Source organism: Lissotriton vulgaris, chromosome 6 (assembly GCF_964263255.1).
Source record: "Lissotriton vulgaris chromosome 6, aLisVul1.2, whole genome shotgun sequence".
Lineage (NCBI taxonomy): Eukaryota > Metazoa > Chordata > Amphibia > Caudata > Salamandridae > Lissotriton > Lissotriton vulgaris.
This window is the reverse complement of record NC_141694.1, coordinates 511,796,480-511,816,555: the sequence shown is the minus strand read 5'-3', so window position 1 is coordinate 511,816,555 and position 20,076 is coordinate 511,796,480. Positions and strand designations below refer to the sequence as shown.

The window sequence follows — 20,076 nt, the reverse complement described above, 5'->3', positions numbered from 1 at the left end:
ACATCTATTCCATAGGGGTTCATTCATGACAACCATATGCCCAACTTCTACATCAATACTGACATTCCTAAACACCTTCAAGGTATAAATATACCTTCACTTGCTATGGCAAGGCACAGTGCGGTTTGGCTACAGACTTGCACGACATGGCTCGCCACAGCAAGTCATCTCCCCAACTGACGCACTGACCAGACGCGGTCATCCTCCTTGCAGAGAATCCAGCTCCAGTGTTTCTGACTCTCCTTGCGGGGTGTTAGAGAATCGAGTCCCGGGAAAAAGATACCAACCGCTCTCATTCCAAGGTATGGAGCTGATTAGACCCTAGAGAAACTTTTGGCAATTCTTGGCTAAACTAAACTATAAACTAAACTATAGCTAAAACAGCACCTACTTCTTCCCTCGTACTAGACTTAGGTTAGGTACACTGGGGTAGGATTATTTTAAAAGCACCAGTTGAGTATTTCAGCCTGTGTTATTGATGTATGTATTTTTATATGTCATAGCAACAGACCATGCGATCACAGTATTATTTTATATTACTGTGTACGCATTATACTCCACACTCTGTACTACGATTGTAGCAGTTCATATCTCTTGCATGAGAAAGAAGACTGTTCAATAAACCCTTTTTATTAAAATGTATGTCTCTATTTCTGTGCAACTCTGTAAAAACGAAGCATGCACGATTGACTGAGTGAAACTGTAATCTATTGTTTCCACGACTCTGAAGATATTGTTCCGACTAAAGGAAACAAAGTTGTCATGTTTATGCAGTTGTCCGAAACGAATCCCTTCTTGCTCATTCAAGAAAGTTTCTAGTGACCTCTGAGTTAGCTGGCACTCACAAGTAATTAAGTTTAATGTACTTGATGGAGACATACTGACCTTAGTTCTATGTCAAAACTATAGTGGATATTATTCCAATGCGCAGAGCCTATCGGGGTTATAGGTACTACACTACAAGGCAGGCACATACAGTGATTTTCTCTGAAAGTTCTGATATCTTTTCGCTTCATCCAAACACAGTCAGTGTTGCCAGTGGTGCTCAGGGATTGACGTAACCACCTCAAACGCCTCTAATTTCGCTAACCCTGTCATTGAACTAAGTAAGAAATTCCAGAAATAGTTTGACTATTTTTTTTTAATTATGTGCACCGAAATACAACATCAAAACGTTTTGGCTTTAACTAGCCTTGGTCACAATGTTAGAAGCCATGTTTGCTGTGAAATATATGCAAAGTGATACATTAACATAAAAAAAACATACTGCCCAAAAGGTGATCTAATATCATCAACTATATAATAATCTATATTGGAACCAATTTCACGATTCAGATCGTTCTGCTGTTCATTATTCTTTTCACATGGTATTCCTACCACACAGCCATCTTAAGAGTACCGGACATACAACATATTGCTTTCTGCATCTCGTTGTTAAATCACTTAGTTCAATCCATCATTTGTCAAGAGTCCAAATGTACGCGTATTATAATTTGATCAAAAATATAGGACAACAATTAAATAAGCACAGCTATCTTTTCATGATCATACTACCTATTGGGCTTACTGAACCATTGAACTTAAGCGAGCAAGCAAGCAAGATGTCCCACCTCCCAATCGCTCAATATAACTTGCTCTTCATGTGGCTTGCCCAAGTGGCCATATCTGTACCAAATTTTAAAACACAGGCAAAAAGAAATCTTAAAAAAAAAGATACAAAAGAATTTAAAAAAACAATAATTTGTGTTAATGACCAACATACTCTGCCCTCACCAATGATAGAGCAATAGCAGCATTTATACATGAACATACATCTCCTCTAATATGTAAACCCCATGGTTCCCTGGAGTCCAATTCCAAGATGTATGTTGCCTCTAGCCTACAAAGTTCCCTTTCTCCTTTTCCAGCTCAGGCAGAAAGTAATCAATCACACTGAATCTCATCAGATTAGCATCCTCCTTATTCTCCTTTTTAAAATAGGTCTGGTTACGAGGTAACTGTTGTCACAGATTCGAATACCCCTCAAATTAGGTAAAATATTCTTATAGGAGGGCAAGAAGGCACTATATTGATTTTCACGCATGGGCATTTTAACATAAAGACTACATATTCCCTTTTGAACGTGAAATGTCTCTAATAGTAATGAAATTCATAAAAGGGGTGTGTATAATGGGTTACATTTTCCCTTGTTAGCATGCCTCACATTTGTTGTACTTAGTGAAGCCATCCATTGGCTTCAACCAGGTTTCTTTTTCATCCTCGATATCGCCTCTAACTAGGGGGTCCCCTGTAGATACGGCTCTTTTCTACAGGTTCTGTGGTTTTCTAAATATTTTCATTGCTATGACTAGATCACCTCTAATTAGATGCCAATGTTTGCTAAGTGTTGTTCTGACTACTGTGTGCTACTTGTGTTGCATGTTTATAAATCTGCAGCGGTTGTCAAATTTATCAGACTTTTGGTGGCTTTCCAAAAATAGCCTCTTCACACTTGTTTTTTATATGGAAAGGAAGGTTGGATGAAGCTGAAGCATTTGTGGGGAAGATTAATATTAACAACTAAACTTCACATTCACACGCAGCAGAAGTGCAGTTGAATTGGAATTTCTGGATGTTAAACTGAGGATGAAGGTTGGAAAGATGACCACACTCTTCAGAAAAAATAAAAGGTAAATGGCCAACAAGGGAATCATATAGAAGTTTATTTTCTAAAATCTCAAATGAATTACCTGTCCGTAAGGTGACGGAATTAAACCAAGTATTTAAACATATATCCAATTATTCTAGGAGTAAATCTAAAGAAAAACCCAAGTAACAGGAGTACACAATATTCAAAATAAGAGGTACTTTGTATTCAATATATACAATCAAGGGGTGCACAACATAACCACACATGGAGATCTAAATCCAATTGAACATAAATATTGTAAACCAATAGGTCAATGTATGTAGCGTCCACTCATTTATATCAATGTCTGTCCACCAGGAAGAAGAAAACAAGGGAGGTCCCCTTTATATCCAATTAGGGACAGGGGGAGCGGAAGTAAAACAGCAATGTCCCTAGCGCAGAGTGAAATTCAAAAGAAACCTGACAATAGGGAAGTGTTGTGTTTTGCAAAGTTCAGAAGGAAAAACCTAGTACCAGTATGTCAAAAAACAAAATACCCATGACAAAACGTCTAAAAAAGACAGGATTTATTCATTACAGTACATTATTGTATACATTCAATTCCATAGAAACACATATTAAAATACAGTTAAAAGTTTCCTGTCACCAGGTAAACAATAATGTGAAACAAAACAAAGGTATGGAAAAACACAGTTGTCGACGCAGCGTTTCGGTTTTTTGCTGTAGAACACCTTCTTCAGGACAGTTTTTCTCAAGAGTAACATCCAAGATGTGAGCAAAAATAATTGGACTTTTCACTTTAATAATCCGGTCTATACCGTGCTTTGTGCGTACCAGCTTTCTCATCGAGGTACACACCTTGGCTAATCCAATTTCCAAGATGTATTTGTATATACAGGAGCCATCGTTTATCAGCAATTTTATTTGAAGGAGGGCTCGGTTAAAAATAAGTAGGGCAACCAGTCACTGCAGCTACACCTGGTTTACTGTAATTATACTTGATGTGCAGTATTATCAGGGGTTGTCCTCCTGAAGGGGTCTTTTTATATGATCATCGAAAATGTTAGATCCGGCCTCCCTGCTCCTGGTATACTGATTCTCAATGCTTTCGCAGCGCATTTTAACTGTATTTTAATATGTGTTTTTATGACATCGAATTGAATGTATACAATAATGTACTGTCATGAATAAATCATGGTTTTTTTTTAGAAATTTTGTTTTGTTAACAGTTTAGCACATTTTATTTGTTATTCATGGGTATTTTGTTTTTTGACATACTGGTACTAGGTTTTTCCTTCTGAACTTTGCAAAACATAACACTACCCTACGGACAGGTTTCTTTTGAATTTCACTCTGCGCCAGGGACATTGCTGTCCACCATGAAGACTGAATGATTTACAGGTGAAGAGCTAATGATTTTATGGGAAGGAGTGGACTTGGCATAGACGTTTCGGTCTCTATTGTCTGTAGTACACAAGACCATCCTCAGGACTGAGATAATTAGGATGGAAATATAAAGACGACCCCACATGAAATTCAGCAGTAAATGATAGCCTTCTAATTTTACAGAGCAATGTATGAAAACTAATGTATGAATTCATCGGCGATAAGTTGAACATCCACAGGGCAGCAATGGGATGAATTTATAGAAAAAGCTCAAATGATTCAATCAAAAAGAAGCTGGTGCTATCACAGCTTACTTTAGATTGAATGGATGGAGATTTTATATATTCTAATGTGTATGCATGTTTCTTTAGTTTTTCTCCAGATTTATTCATATAATAATTGGATATATGTTTAAATCACTGGTTTAATTCGGTCACTTTTTAGAAGGGTAATTCATTTGAGATTTTAGAAAATATGCTTATAAATGAATACCTTGTTGGCCATTTTCCTTTCTTCTGGTTGTTAACCAGACTAGCAAGGGTTTACTGGGTTACCGTTTCCTGTATTTTCACACTCTTCAGAAAGTCTACAGACAGAAATAGTATTTTACACGCATGCTGCAATCATCCCACATCACTAATAAACAGCATACCCTATGTGGAACTCGATGGCGGAGAGGATATTTAGCACCCAGGAGCTTTATGAGGAAATAGAAAAAGATATGTTTCTTAGAGGGTACACTGAAATCATTCTGGCTACAGCCCAGAGTAGTGTCAGGAAATGCAGGTGTGAATATGCCATTTTTGCAGACGGCGCAGACTCTTACCTTATCAGTCTGTGATGTGGCTTTGAAGAGACAATATGGACACAACAGCTTAAGCCTAACCCTTGTGTGTATATTAACACCAAGGAAGATCAAACAGGACAATGTAAGGTCTTGCAAGATAGTGCTATAGGTAAGCTCCTCAAGTACCATTGGAACCCGCCATTCACTTTGCTTTTCAGAAGGAGATTGTTGCACGGGGGTATGCATTTCTGGAACCTCTTAAGGTTGTGTTTTTGGTTAATTTGGCCAAAATATCCCCACTAAGTTATACTGGGTGGCTGTGAGGCCCCTGATGAAATCTTGTTTGCCCGCTCAAGTTGAATGGTTCAGAAAGCCCAGTAGAGCAGTATAATTACGACAAGACAGCTATGCCTATTTAAGGACTGCTGCATATTGTCCTTGTCACTGGCTTATTATCTAAATGTGGATCATCATTGCCATGGAACACATCATGCAATACTTGGAACAATGGTACACACATATGACAAACAACTGAGCCCTCTTCATCAATATGTTATCTAAAGAATATTGCAACATGCGTCAGACTTGGAATTTCAGAGTGCTACATCTTATCCCAGACTATCGTTCTCATAAAGTGAGCAACTACCTGAGAGACGCTGCCAGATAGACATATATAGATGAGGGGGTGCCTTCGCTTTCTCACAAACAAATCCTCCTCTCTTCTAAGACAAGGAATGCCGGCCTGCAGCAGGGACGCGAGGGAGGAAGTGTTTTGGGATTTTTTTTCTTCTATGGTTATGGTACATGTTCCAAAATGTTAATAAAAAGTTTTGAAAATTGTTACCCATTTGCTTTTAACAGCAGTTTCTTGATGTACCAGGTAGTTTATGTTCTTTCATCAAGTTACACATGTTATATATATATTTCACAGTAACATTTTGTAACTTGGCACCAACAATTAGAAAAAGAAAACACTTTCTAGAATGCTGGTATTTTCTATTTGTCTGAGAGGGTTTGCATGTTTTGGCTTACCTATACATTTTGTAGTGCCTTTGGAGGATATGCCAGAGCCTGTAAATTAAGTATTTGGTTTCTTCTTATTCCCTTTGCTGTAGATAGTTTTCCATGTATTTCTTACTTTTCGAATCCAATGTTTGGAAACATGTGCCCTGGTGTCCATGTTGCTTGCTGCATGACAAATATTCAAGTAGTAATTGCTGTTTTTAGGTCTGGCCAAAGACACCTTCATCTGTCTAGTCTGCCTAATGTAAAAGAAATCATGCATAAATATGACAATTGTTTACCTGTGACTCAGTTAAGCTGCTTGTCATATGACAGGACAGTGGAGTGTAGTGGTGTGGCTCACTGGTTAGAGGCGGCACACCTGGAAGCAGAGGACGGCCCGGGACCAGGGTTCAATTCCCGACGCGGCAGAGTCGTGGACCAGGGTCAGCGGACTCGATATATCTCGCCTCGGTGCCTACTCTAACCAGGGATCACACTCAGCAACTCTGAGCATTAGCTTGCCTCATCTCCACAACGGCCCCCCACATACGCCGGGGATGCCTGGTTTCACCTTGGAGATACCCAGTAGGGACCATCTCACAGGGATAGCCAGGACGGGTTCCCCAGCGGTCTACAGCGCGGATATACCCCATGTGGGGTGATTCATGCGCTTTACAAGACATCATTACATTACATTACATGGTGCAATAGGGCCAGCCCACTTCAGTCAGAAGCCCACTTGCACAGTAATTGCCAGCATTTTGCGTTACCACACAGTTGCTTTTCGGCCTAAAAAATAGTGCACTTCAGTACCTGAGCTGGTGGGAAACGTTTTAGTTCTCAAATCCTCTCTTTAATTTATTTACTAATTCTTGGATTCGAAAAACTCTGCAGATTAAACACTGCCACAGGAAAGCTTGCTTAGCGACTTATGGCTAGCAATCCATCAGTGCCACAAGGGCATTGCTTCTGCGGGCAGGAAACAATGAAAAGCAAAAATTGTTTTATCATTCCAAATGGCTGCCAAATTTACAAGCAATGTATCAGCCACCTTGGAATAGTACAAAATGTAAAAGAATGAAATACAATTCAAAGAATACTAACCTCATCTTCCGGGTTGCCTGTAGCCCGGCAACAGTGAGAATCACTCATGGGTTGAGGCACAGCCAAGAAGCAGCTATTTGCCCCGTTTGGGCTTCACTTCATTCCATACGTGCTAGATCCTACGCAATTCTGCTTTAGTGCGGATCACAGCACAGAGCTTGCCCTGATCAAAGCTACGGAGGAGGTTCGAGAGGTGATGGACCAGCAATTCTGATTATGCTGGATTTGTCTGCATCCTTTGATACGGTCCATCATGAAGTTCTGATGGACCGGTTATCAGCTGCAGGGGTTCAGGGCAAAGCCTGGAATCTTTTGAAATCTTTCCTGGCTGACAGAATTCAGACGGTGGACTTGGGTAGGCATAGGTCAAAGCAGTTCTCCCTTCCTTGCGGGGTCCCGCAGGGCTCTTCTCTTAGTCCCACGCTTTTTAATATCTATGTAGGCCCGCTGGCAGCACTGATAAGATCTTATGGGCTCCAGTTAACATCCTATGCAGACGACACACAAATTGTGCTGTCCCTACAGTGAGGCAAAAAACTGGAAACTAGCCTAAAATGCTGTGAATGCATGAAAGCTATTGCAGGCGAAATATCCTCAAATTGACTGAAATTAAATGACGGCAAGACGGAGGTCATTATTTTCGGCAACAACCCTAACATCTAGACCCCTGACTGGTGGCCTAACGAAATGGGAATGCCCCCAGCCCCTACTAGGAAAGCCAAGAACTTAGGGGTGATCATGGATAATAAACTTACTTTTGGAGAACAGGTTTGTGGAATTGTTTCAACAAGCTTTTATCTCCTCAGAGTTTTGAGAAAAATAAAATGCTTTCTACCCGAGGATAGTTTTAGGTTAGCAGTCACAGCGCTCATTTTGTCTCGGCTGGAGAAACATCTAAACAGACTCAAGTTGGTGCAAAATGCGGCAGCCAGGTTGTTAACCGGCACACCTAGGTTTGTCTCTGTAAAGAAGGCACTTGGACAGCTCCCCTGGCTCCCAGTGAAACAGCATGCACAATTCAAAGTGCTTCACACTGTTTTTAAGTCTTTGACAGGCAGGGGCCCGGAATATCTGAGGAAACGCCTACAATGATATGTCCCGGGAGAACACTGCAATCCGCGGAAGCAAACCAAGTGGCTGTTGCACCACCTCCCCTCCCCACTAATAGTCATAAGAAGGAATAAGCACGAGCATAAATGCTTGCACCATACGTTATCATGTATATAGACCTTTAACCACTTGGGTGGTTTCCCAATTCTCTTATTGCATCTATCAATATCATTACTACTCACATTTTCCTCCAGATTATCCTGTGCGACAATATCTTCACCTGAATCATCATCAGACACCACATGAAAAGATACCGCTCCTTCCCCAGAGATTGTATTGTTAGCATTTCATTGATTTCCACCCAATACCATGTAATCTGAAATGCTCTTCTGATAATGAATAGGGTCATTAACATGTTCCTGGACAATAAATGGATCATTAACATTTATAGTATATTCAATACACATCTCATTCCAAGCTTCAGAATTGGCTAAATCTATTCTTTTGAGGTTCCATTCCTTACCACTGTTGAGTCTCACAGAGTTATCCAAAATTTCAATGACTTCCTCAGGATCATAAAATTTACTTGGACCCTTTTTAACAAAACCAGGTTTCCTAACTCGAACCCAATCCCCAACTTTAGTCTCCACTTCTTAGTACCATTTTTGGAGTCATAGTAGAGTTTACTTTTTTTCTTTGCAGTTCCTTACGTTCCCTCTCACATCTTCAACCGACCAACTCAACACCAGAATGAAACCACCATCCAGGGTTAAATTTAGACCTTGAGTTCAGCACTCTCATCATGACAAATGGAGAAACATCTGTGGATTCCTTTGTTGTAACTCTATAAGCCCAAACCCTTTACCAAAGTTGGGTCTCCCAAGCTTCATTACCTGCAATGGCTAATTGGATTGCCCCCTTTATGACCTGGTTCAATCGCTCAACAATGCCATTACTGCTTGGATTATAGAGTGAAGTGGTTTTGTTTTTTATACCTACTGTATCAAAATAAGACAACCTAAAGAGAAGTGAATTGGACACCATTGTCACTTACGATGGTAGTAGGAATTCCTTCAGACACAAATACTTGATCTAAAAACTCCAAAACAAAGTCAGTATCGGGATGGTCATCAACCTTGACAACAGGCCATCTCATGAACAGATCAATGAGAACTGGAACAAACTTTTGTGGCATACCAATAGACCCCATGAAGTCCAGAGCTACAGAATCACATGGGTTCTGTGGACCATCAGTGACGCTCATAGGAGGTCTGGCAACAACAAAGGATTGATCAGCCAGAATACAATTGGCATAATCCCCCACAAAATTTTTTCAATTTTCAATACCAGGGCACCAATACAATTATGTTTACTCTTACTATAGCTCTTGATATGCCAAAATGACCCTCATGAGCTAAATTAACAGTCTTTCACAAAGAAAACGGGGGAATCCCTTTTTCTCGGCTTACAAGTGTGCAATTGTCATCTTTAAATTCAGATCTCGCCTCCCTAAATGGTCAAATGGTTTCTGTAATATTACACTTGTTAGGCCATTTCACTATTAATATACCTCAACACTTCATGCAAACTGTTATCATTTCTGCACTCCGAGTTCGACTTATCCACTTCGACAGCAGGCACACCGCTGTCATGCACTAATGCAACCTGGAACCCGTTCCAAATTTCATCTTCGCATTCTTCCAACTGAATAGGCATTCTAGAAAGGAAGTCTGCCATAACACTATCCTTGCCAGGGACGTATAAATCTTTGTATTTGCAATCTTTCATTTGTATGGATAATCGGGCAATCCGAGAGGAAGCTTTAATGGTACCCTCAGTAGTTAATAATTTCCCTAAGGGTTTATGGCCAGACTAATGGTGCAAGGTTTCCCCCAAATGCTCAAAAATGTTCCAAAGCACAAGCCATAGCATCACGTTCTATTGTCGGATAGTCTTCCTAAGATTGAGACAATTGCCTTGATGCATAAGCAATAATATTTTCTTTTCCTGACAAGTCAGCTTGTAATAACACAGTCTCAACCCTTTACTGCTGGCATGAGTGGTAACTAAATTGTCAGCACAGAGGTCAAAACTTTTCAGAGGGAACTTTTGCAATGACAGCTTTAACATCTAAGAACTCTTCCTCACACTGACTTGACCAAACATATTTATTTTTAACATTGTTTTTTAACAATTCTCATGTGTAGTTCTTTCAGAGAACCTGGTAAAAAATCTGGCAGAGTATTCCACCATTCCCATAAAAGAACGTACGTCACCCTTACTATTAGAATTAGAGGCATTACGGATGATCCTGACTATGGAAGGTTTCGGTTACTTCCGTCTCTGCAAACTTGTACTTTGGGAATTCAATTGTTAAACCTCTAAAATCCAAAATGTCCAACACCATATTCAATCTTTTCTTATGTTCCTTGGAATTACCAAATACTAAAATATCGTCTTGGAAGGACTTAACTCCAGTGACTTTAAAGAACAGGTTTAACATTAAGCATTGGAACACAGCAGATGCAGTAGCCCATCCAAATGGCACTCTCTTAAACTGAACGCAACAATTCGGAGTAATGAATGCAGTTTACTGTTTAGACTATGCATAAAAGGTATCTGGTGATAAGCGGAAGATAAGTAAATAGTAGAAAACCATTTAGCTCCTTTCAAAGAAGCAACCATCTTGTTTATTCTAGGCAGAGGAAATTGGTCAACAACTTTGTTGTTATTGAGATGGTAAACACAATCCCAACTTGCCATTATGTCTGGCGACCACCAATTCATGACAGGGTTACGATTGGCTGCAGTAAGTCCACAATACACAAGTCCACAACATACCACGGACATTGGTAGCTCTCCTTAGCCCAATCCGATTTGCAGAGAACGGGCTGCCAAAATGCCAATAGCCCCTAAAGCAGGTCCTATCAGCCACCTCGATGCAAATTGTTGCAAGCAGTAAACACTCATACCACCTTGTAGTGGTTTATTTCTTAACGACATGTATACGGTACAATGGAAGCACACACCCTCCCATCACTGCTTCCTCCGCTAAATGCTCCCCGCTCCCCAGCACCTTCTAACAGCATTCTAATCAGAACATGTACTACATTCTACAATCCCATTACAACACAAAGGCAAACTATTCCCCCCCCCCACCCCCCACCCACCCCACACGAGACACACACACACAGACACACAACCATAATAGGGAGACTATATATGGAGCAGTGGTATAAACTTCACTCAGTTTAATAGTTTTTATAGCATGGCTATTACCCCTTTAAGTGCCCTGGCACTACTGGGGAAGAGCATAGTACAACAAGTTGGCTTTACCTAAAGAGCGTTTTGAATTCTGGACGTTTTAACTCAAACAACCCCCAACAAGCATTGATCTCTTATCTTTATGGGGCCACGTGTTTCTAATTAGCGTGGAGAAGCGCAATACCCCGATCTCTCAAAGGAAAAAAATCTTGACGAGCCAGTCAGGATCGGCCGGACAAATAGGCAAAAGGTCGTCACAAAAAAACCCTCATTTCCAATGGCAAGTCACTGTTTAGCATAAACTGTGACGCCAGCCAATGAAAATGAGGGGCTGGGATTCAAGTCCCCATCTCAAATCTACTACAAAATCTCTCGCCAAGCGAGCAGGGCTGCAACGCCAGGCAAGACCTAAAAAGGTGAATAGTGTAAATTCTGTGTGGAGGGGCTGTAGAGTCAGAACATTTACAACTGAAAAGACTTCACTTTCTTGAGAAAATAATCACGTTTTACAAAGAAAGGGTGGCGATCGCAGGGAGCTACCTCCACAATGGATATAAGCAGAATCTAAAAAAAAATAAGGGCTGCAGCAGACAGAAGGGGAGCGCAATACAGAGCATATAGGTGGAAGGCCAGAAACCGTTTAGTCATCTCTCTGTTGAAACAGGTAAGAAACTGACCAGAGTGAATGGTCTTTAAAGTTCAAATCTGCTGTCAGTTATGAGTATTTTAAAGATCACTATGATGGTGCTTTTATCTTCTAGACTCTCCCCAAGTACAAAATCTCAGTGCTCTTCTGCAGTATGGAATTTGTAATTTTTCTCCTAAAGAAAACCCAATTCTTCAGAGCCGTAAGTAGAACCTTTAGCCTAACCTTTTTGTAAAATCTGGGGTCTCCAAACTTAAATAAAAAGTATTCGTGGCCTTGGGGGATACTATGCAGTATTGCTTGAAACAAACGACCCAAAAAAGACGTATCTGCCTTACCTGCCATAACTCTAAAATTTTTAAAGTGGAAGGAATGGGCATAATGCAAGATGTCAGGTAGCGCCAGACCTCCCATTTTTAATTGTCTTCTTAACTTTTTAGCAGAGATTCTGGGCATTTTGGAATTCCAAATGAATGTACCTATTTTTCCTTGTAGTTTTCCCACCGCCTTTGTGTCGAAGGATAAGGGTATTGAATTAAACAAGAAAGTTACCTTTGGTAGTATAATCATCTTTATAAGATTAACCCTCCCGAAGATGTTTAATGGGAGCCCGGACCAACGCTGTAATTGACCACAGACTTCCTTATATACCTTGTCAAAATTAACTATCGATATCTGAGTAATGTCCTGGACTAACTGAATCCCAAGGTACCTCATCCTTATTTTTGTTTCAGGCAGCGCTGCCTCCTGGTTCCATTGCATGATTTCCGTTTTATCCTTATTGATTCTATAACCAGAGGTCTTTCCAAAGGCTTCTGCATGTTCAAAAAGTCTAGGTATTGCTACCTCAGGATTAGAAGTGAACATTAAGAGGTCATCTGCATATAGGGCAAATTTTAGATCCAGATCGTTTATTGAAAAGGGTTTTATTAAGTGATCTGCCCTTAGTTTGTTCACTAATGGCTCAATATATAAATTGAACAATAGGGGGGAAAGGGGGCATCCCTGCCTAGTGCCCCTTGATATTTGGACCCAATCTGAAAGCGTCCCATTTACAAAAATCCTTGCCTTTGGGTTCTGGTACAATGCTTTTATAGAGGCGATGAAGTTAGTAGGTAAGCCGAATGCGGACAGAACATCCCAGAGATAGTCCCAGTTTACCTGATCGAATGCCATACTACGCCTCTCAGGCCCCAATATGGGACTCTCCAGGGACCCCAGAATGCCTTAGAGACCAATTGTCAACCCCTCTTAAATTAGCAGGGTTAATGCAGTGGAAAGATCTACAAAACGATCAGCAGCTATTGGGGTGGGACTCCTTCTCTAGATTGACGGGAGGAACCCTTACAAGATTTAAATATTACCAGCTGTCAAGCTGGTGGTCTACGGAAATATGGGATTGTGCGTCTAACCCGAAATTTGATTCTGTAAATAGAAAGGGGCGTTGGGATAAAGAACTCGCTTTTTGGTACGAGACTTTGATGGAAAAAGAGGGAGTTACGGATCTGGAACTTCAAAATCTCTGGGGAAATGGTCTGGGGCTGGATAGCAACAAACTAGTAGACCTGTGGGGGGACTCTTTTAGTCTGGTGAACGGAATAGTAAAATCCGCTCCACTTAAACGAAACCATCTGTTTACACTGTACAGGGTGTATTTCTCCCCAAAAAGAATGACAAGGATCACAAACTTACAATATAGCTGCCCAAGGTGTAATTTGTTAGAGGCAGATGACATGCATATGTTCGTAGAATGTCCTAGCCTTAACTTGTTTTGGAAACAAATTGAGGGTTTTTTGATGGATGTACTAGGAACACAGATTGTGGTCTCTCCGGCAATGATTCTGTTTGGTCTGGGGACGGGTTACCAGCTTGCAAATCAGCAGACTAAATTTATTTTCTACGTGATGTTATTGGCTAGGCGAGAAATATGTAAAGCATGGAAATCTGAAGATGCTCCCACTTTCTCTGGTTGCTTAAGGTATATCATTTATATTAGTGAGTCTGATATAGCATGCGATGTTTCCTCTGAGTCTAAGATCTGGGAGCCCCTGGTGGCATGGCGGAACAGATGAGAGTATTCCGATGATTTCACCTGGGTACTGTTGGTGCTTAGTCCTCAACCAACCCGAGGGTCGCCAAGCTACAGAGGCTGAGGTGGATAAAGCAAACAGTAAATACTAGAAGGGAGTACCTTTTTCCGACTCTCTCTGGCGTCAAATTTTGTGGTCGTAACATCGTAATGCCAGGGGGAGGGGAGAGGATCTCCGTCTAGAGCACCCAAATTGGTATATGAGGAATAAAAAAAATATAAAAAAAGAAAAAGTGCTCTTCTGCAGTTAATGGCATGATCCTGTACAGAGATGAAACTACTACAGATAGTGGTGTGATCCCAGCAACACTGTTTACCACTGCCAATTTGCACACTGGACAACAGTTATTCAAAAGGAGTTACATTTAAATTCTCAATCATTACTTCCCAATGCCACTCTGTGTACAGGGCCGGACTGGGAACCAAAACTGGCCCTGGCAAAGTGCTAGGCCGGCCCCCCTTCCCCACTGGGGGGGTTGGAGGTGCCCTTGAACTCGTTGCCGGGGCCTGTTTTCGGCAGATTTTGTTACAGGGCAGTTTTTGCAGCAACGCTGTGAAAACGGCCCTGTAACAAAAACGGCCCCCAGGGGCCCAAAACCGGCCCCCACCCTTGCGGCGCACCGGGGGATTGCCTGGTGCCCACAACGGCCAGTCCGGGCCGGTCTGTGTAACACTGTGCAATTCACTAGGCTCTTCCCAGCACCACCTTTTCTTGGATATGAACTTACGGGTGATTAGAAGGATGTGCACCATGAATAGCGAGCTTCAAAATATTGTTGGTAGACAACATCAAGAACGAAATATCAAAAAGAAATTGACTTGTAAGTAAGTAGAGATTTTCTATACCAAACTCCACAAATATGTACCTATGCAGTACATGTATTTTCAAGGCACGTAGATGTGGAGTGAGGAATAGTAAATTCATACATTCCTATATGCACTTACCTTTCAATATTTTGTACCTCAATAATATTATCCTGGATATTCTTGTACCACAATATTCCAGGGAGGGGTCGGGATATTCTGTAGTGCAATCATCAAAAGCAGTTGTTCAACAGCTCAAATGACAGGCACCGCTAAGGGGGATAGAAAGCAGCCAATAACGTAACAGCATAGACAGCACAGTTGTCTGAATGTCCTCAGACTTTCACAGGTCAGACTGCTTCTACCTCTTAACCAGCACACAGCCTCGTACCCCTTGCCCTATGTATGCTTAGTTGTGGCTGGTTTTTCTCCACTTTCCTGCTGTTGCATTGATTCTTCATGGGAAGGACTGAGAAAAGAACATGTGGCAAAGCAAAGGGGCTAAATACAAACTATCGGCTGACCATGAGATCGGAGGAAAGCGACTGAAGAATCAGATAGCTCAAGCCATGTTTGCACTGTATGCCTATGCCCCTGTATTTCACCAGCTACACTTGCAGCTTAACTTCAGGCCGTGTTAGGGCTTGATTTCCTGTGATGGAAAATAGTCTGGATGCCAGCGAAATACAGTGACATGCATTTGCATAAATGGCATACATGTGAATCTATTGTAGCATATGGGCGATTGAGTGTTCGAGGGTTGCATTTAAAGCTTTACAATATAGGGATATTTACAGTGGACTATAAAGCACTACGACACAAACAAAATGATGGGGAAAATAGTCACAGGATATTCCGATTTCACTAAAGTGAATACATTCAAATATGGTCATGAGACCTCTATGTGGTCTAGTAGTTTAGTTGGATACAGAAAAACAGAGCTCACTTCTTGCTCTCCACAATAAAGCATACTGTATAATGCCAGAAAAATGACATCAGCACCCATGAGCCTCAGTTCATATACCAATTAGTATACAAAACAGTGATGGATGAATTACTTGAATTAATCACAGCCACTTGTAATTACTCAGTCCACATCCCATTCCATCATTATTCTGCAAACCATGCTACCACAGTTTGGATGCAGGAACATGCAAATAAGTTGTGACCCTGCTCCAAAAGGAACAATCCAGCCCGAATTGGCAAGCCAAGTCCTACCTGAACTGGAACACAAATAAACCAGAACAGGTTTCGACCAATTAACTCAAGCATTCCATCCATCACCTTGTTGTTTTTGCATTTGACTGCCTAAGTGCACCAGGTATGCCCAGACGTTGGTTCCAGCGGCACAGTGAGCCCGGGACCCATCTATACCTGGCTGAAGAACCCTAAGTAGGCAAAAACAGTCCTAGGTTGTCTGTGTTCTGGTTCAGGGAGAACCTGGCAAGGCAGTTTGGGTTGGAATGTTCCCATGAGGAGCAGGATCAAGACTGATGTGCACATTGCTGGGTCCAAACTGAAGTGACATGGTAGGTAAAAAAACAAAGGATTGGTATGTGGCCCGAGCGATTTGCCAATGGCTAGTTTAATTCAAGCATTCCATTCACCACCTTGTTGTTTTTTCAATCCACATATAGGTCAGTATTCAAGGCTGAATTGAGGGTTTTTTGCTTGTGTTTTGCCTCAGATTAAATCTGCTGTTCTGTAGGACCTTACTTATCTCTGCACAAAGAATGCCTTTTTGAGAGATGGACACATGCGGGAAACAACTCACAGGCTTCTGATGTTGTAGCTGCAACATAGGTGCCAAACATTGCCTCGGCCGTAGACATTTCCATCTTAAAAGTCAATTTTTTTTTAAATAAATGAAACTACATGCTGTTGAATGTATTGTAAAACCCTAGACTCAATAGCCAGGAAGAATCTACATGCTTTCAGTCTAGATTACCACAACTCAGTAATAGCAGTCATAAGTCTATAAAAAACATCCATCTGCTAGAAAGCTCTTGGTCTGTGACTGTTTCTAATCCCTTTTCCAACCTGATAAAGTCAGTACCTTGTACTTTGTTTGAACAGCTGCTTTGATGTTCCTGCTGATAGCAGACATCAGGATAACAGATCAGGTGGATGGATGCACCCAATCAATCTGTCAAAAGCAGAAGAAACCTTCCCCTTCCTTGTCCGAGGACGCCAGTAATGTACGAAATGCCAAAAAAGTAAGGTACTGCCAGAAGTCAGTACTATCTTCATACTCATCTATGACCCACCCAGATACAAGCTAACAGTTCTTAGAAAACAAGCAAAGCCTACTAAGAGTGCATAGCCATCCAGGGGCTCCACCAACAAATCCTAGGAGTCACTGCCCACAACCAAGAAGAGCCACACACAATGTATTAGGTGCAAACACTGGTGCTTCGACACATAACAGACAGTAATGTAATCACAATAATATGCTATGATCAAGATTCTTGTCTGCAAGAATACAGAGAAGGGCTTTACACTAATGATTTATTAACTGCTGAGATAGGAAGCAATGCAGCTCAAAACTCCTGGTCCCCTTGTCCCAGCTACTTTGGAGACTGTCCTAATTAGGTTTAGCCTTCACAGAGTCGATGTTGTGCTGTAAGACATATTGTTTCCAAATCAGTGCACAAACAATTAACCTACAGCATACCATTAGTTAGTTTTGTCGTCAATCTCATTTGCAATCTTTCGATTGCTTAGCTCATGTAGGCTTCCCTTTCTTGTACTAGCTCATCTCTGAAGCATGGACCAAGTACAGGTGCTCCTCCTCGTCATTTAGCAACAAGCCATTTTTTTCCTTCATTTTATAAGAATTTCAGTATTATTCCTGGATGTACAATTTGCTTTTCTATTTTTTCAAACTGGAATGGGCCGGGTAGCAAAAAAACAATGGATTTAGGCCCAGATCTCTGTACTGGGGCGAATGTATGACATTGTTCTGCATTCTGTCCATCAATGTTGTTTTTGAATTTGTCACCCCAAGTGGGACGGTATGCTCAGACGTGAGTCCCGTTCTCTCCATGCCACTGGAATTAAGCTATCCAGGCTGATGAGAGCTGAAAGCCCGAAACCGGTCCTATGATGCTTGTTTCCAGTCCAGGGAGGACGGAGGACCTGGCTTGGCAGTTCGGGCTAAACTGTTCCCATGGGGCACAGGGTCAAGACTGATTTGCATATGGCTGGGTTCAAACTGGAATGGCATGGTGAGCAAAAAAACGATGGATTTACGCCCAGATCTCTGTTCTGGGGTGAATGTATGACATTGTTCTGCATTCTGTCAATCAACTGTTGTTTTTGCTTTCCTATTTTTAACACAGGCATATAGCTTCCTATCTATGTTGCTTTCACCCGATCTGCAGCCTCTATTGACGCTTTACTTACACCCACACCTGTACTATATGGCACTCCATTCCATTCTACCCCACTCCAACAGTTGTTTTTGAATGTGCCCACATGTTCACTATACAGTTTGTTTTAAATCTACATAGCATGCACATTACGTCCACTTGTTACAAAACAAACTTGCACATATTTTAGCGATTAAAACAGTATTTTAGACTTTGTTGACGCGGTTCTTTAACTTCCATAGACCGTATATATCTGTAGAATTTGGGTAAACGAACAATGCTCTGCAGTTCAACGATTAAAATGTAGCACGAAAGAAGCACAAACACATTTCATAACCTCTTTTTAATCTTACTTTGCTTACAAAGATATATAGTGAAATACTAATACTGAGAGTAGCTAAGTTCGATTGTATTGATTTTAATTCATCAGGAAAGCAGTGGAAGCTCTACAAGTAGCCATTAAAATACACATTAATGAGTGTTCAATACAGATCTGCTGCTTAATTGATTAGGGTGCAATTAAAGAGAAATCAGGATAATACATAAAATCTGCTCAAACGAGCCACTGACAACAGCAATGCTGCAAGGGAGAGAAATAGGTGGAACATTAGTGCTCAGGGACATTCAGGGGTAAGGCTCTATAAAAGGAGTAAGTGGTCACAGCCAGGCTCTCACTTCCAGGTGTAGGAAAAAACAACTGGAATTCTTCCCGATGATCCTACCCTTTTTAACAGTAAAGAAACTGATTTCCAGCGCCAAGTGCAGGGTGACAGACTCCCTCACCGCACCAGAACTCTTTTTTAGGTGCAAGCTTCCCTTCACTGTCCAGAAGCAGAGACAGCATGACCCCCACCTCCTCACAAGCAAAAACGGCACAAAACACCACTTATCCAGCTGCAAAGGTGCATCACCCAACCGATCAACAAAACAGCTTTGGGAACATTAAATACTCTTCGGCAGGGGTAATACAGCATCCCCGTAACCACTCCAACAGCAGGAATATAGCACCACTACCCGCGAAACACACGCAGGGCCACCTCTTCAGTCTATTCCGCAAAAAGGGACACTGCTCCCTTCACCAGCCTCAGCAGCTGGGGCTCAGCAAGAGTCCAGGCCGCCATTGCTAGCTGTGATCGGTGGCTGCAGTGAGGGTGACCATGGCCGCCTCAGGTTCCAAGCGACGCTCGGGGATGTGTTTTATCAACACAGAGCTTCAAAAGGCACACAGCGCTGTTCCGTTACGGGTGCAGTCAGAGAACGGTCCTTACCGTCCAAAAACCGGCTCTGGCTTCTGCTGCCGCCGGCCATCTTCCTTACTCCATGGCCGGCCCACCAGACCCAGCGCCGAGACCCGCCTCCTCCGGCAGCAGCCAGTGACGAGATCCGGCGTATGAAAGCGGCGGCCACAGAACAACCTAGGCCTGGTACGACAGTGCGGGGAGGTGCTTCCTGACACCCCGCCCCTGCAGGAGAGGCCTATACTTGTTATGGCAGATTGCCTCGCACTGACTCGCAGGTAAATAGAATGTAGTCAGAAGTGTTCTCACAGTCTGTAGTGCTCCCACATTCTTGTTTAGACTGTCGCCCGCTTGCATTTGCTTCTACTTCAATAAAAGTCAACAAACAAAAAAAAATGCTCGATTATTTTGATAAAATCTCCCACTTTCCTCTTCTAAAATGTTTGCACGTAGTGTGTCAGGATGCGGACCACCACCAGTCCCAGGTCTTCAAAACGGACCTCAAAGTTCTCCTCCTCCAAAGACACCTCCTAAAGTAATTCACGCCCTCTCTATTATCTGAAGGAAGACCTCCCATCACTGAAAACTCTATTCTCCATGACTATGGAAGTGCCTACCCAGTGCGTTCGTGTGGTTGGAGTGTATGCCATTTACTGCAGTATTATCCTTGTATCTGTGTTTGGTTCTCTTTTGTAACATGCAC

At 41.8% G+C, this 20,076-nt stretch overlaps 1 protein-coding gene across 3 annotated transcripts in view; it reads right to left on the bottom strand.

The window, feature by feature from the left end:
* SENP6 (SUMO specific peptidase 6) overlaps positions 1-19,494 on the bottom strand; it is a 586,019-nt gene extending 566,525 nt beyond the window's left edge. For 2 of the 3 annotated variants that reach the window (XM_086926518.1, XM_086926519.1), the window contains exon 1: positions 19,404-19,485. In XM_086926518.1, coding sequence (XP_086782644.1) covers positions 19,404-19,443 — 40 coding nt within the window. In that variant the 5' untranslated portion in view covers positions 19,444-19,485. Of the gene's footprint in view, positions 1-19,403 lie in introns of all 3 variants that reach the window. The other variant, XM_086926520.1, reaches the window with a different exon arrangement.
* Between the last annotated feature and the right edge of the window lie 582 nt (positions 19,495-20,076).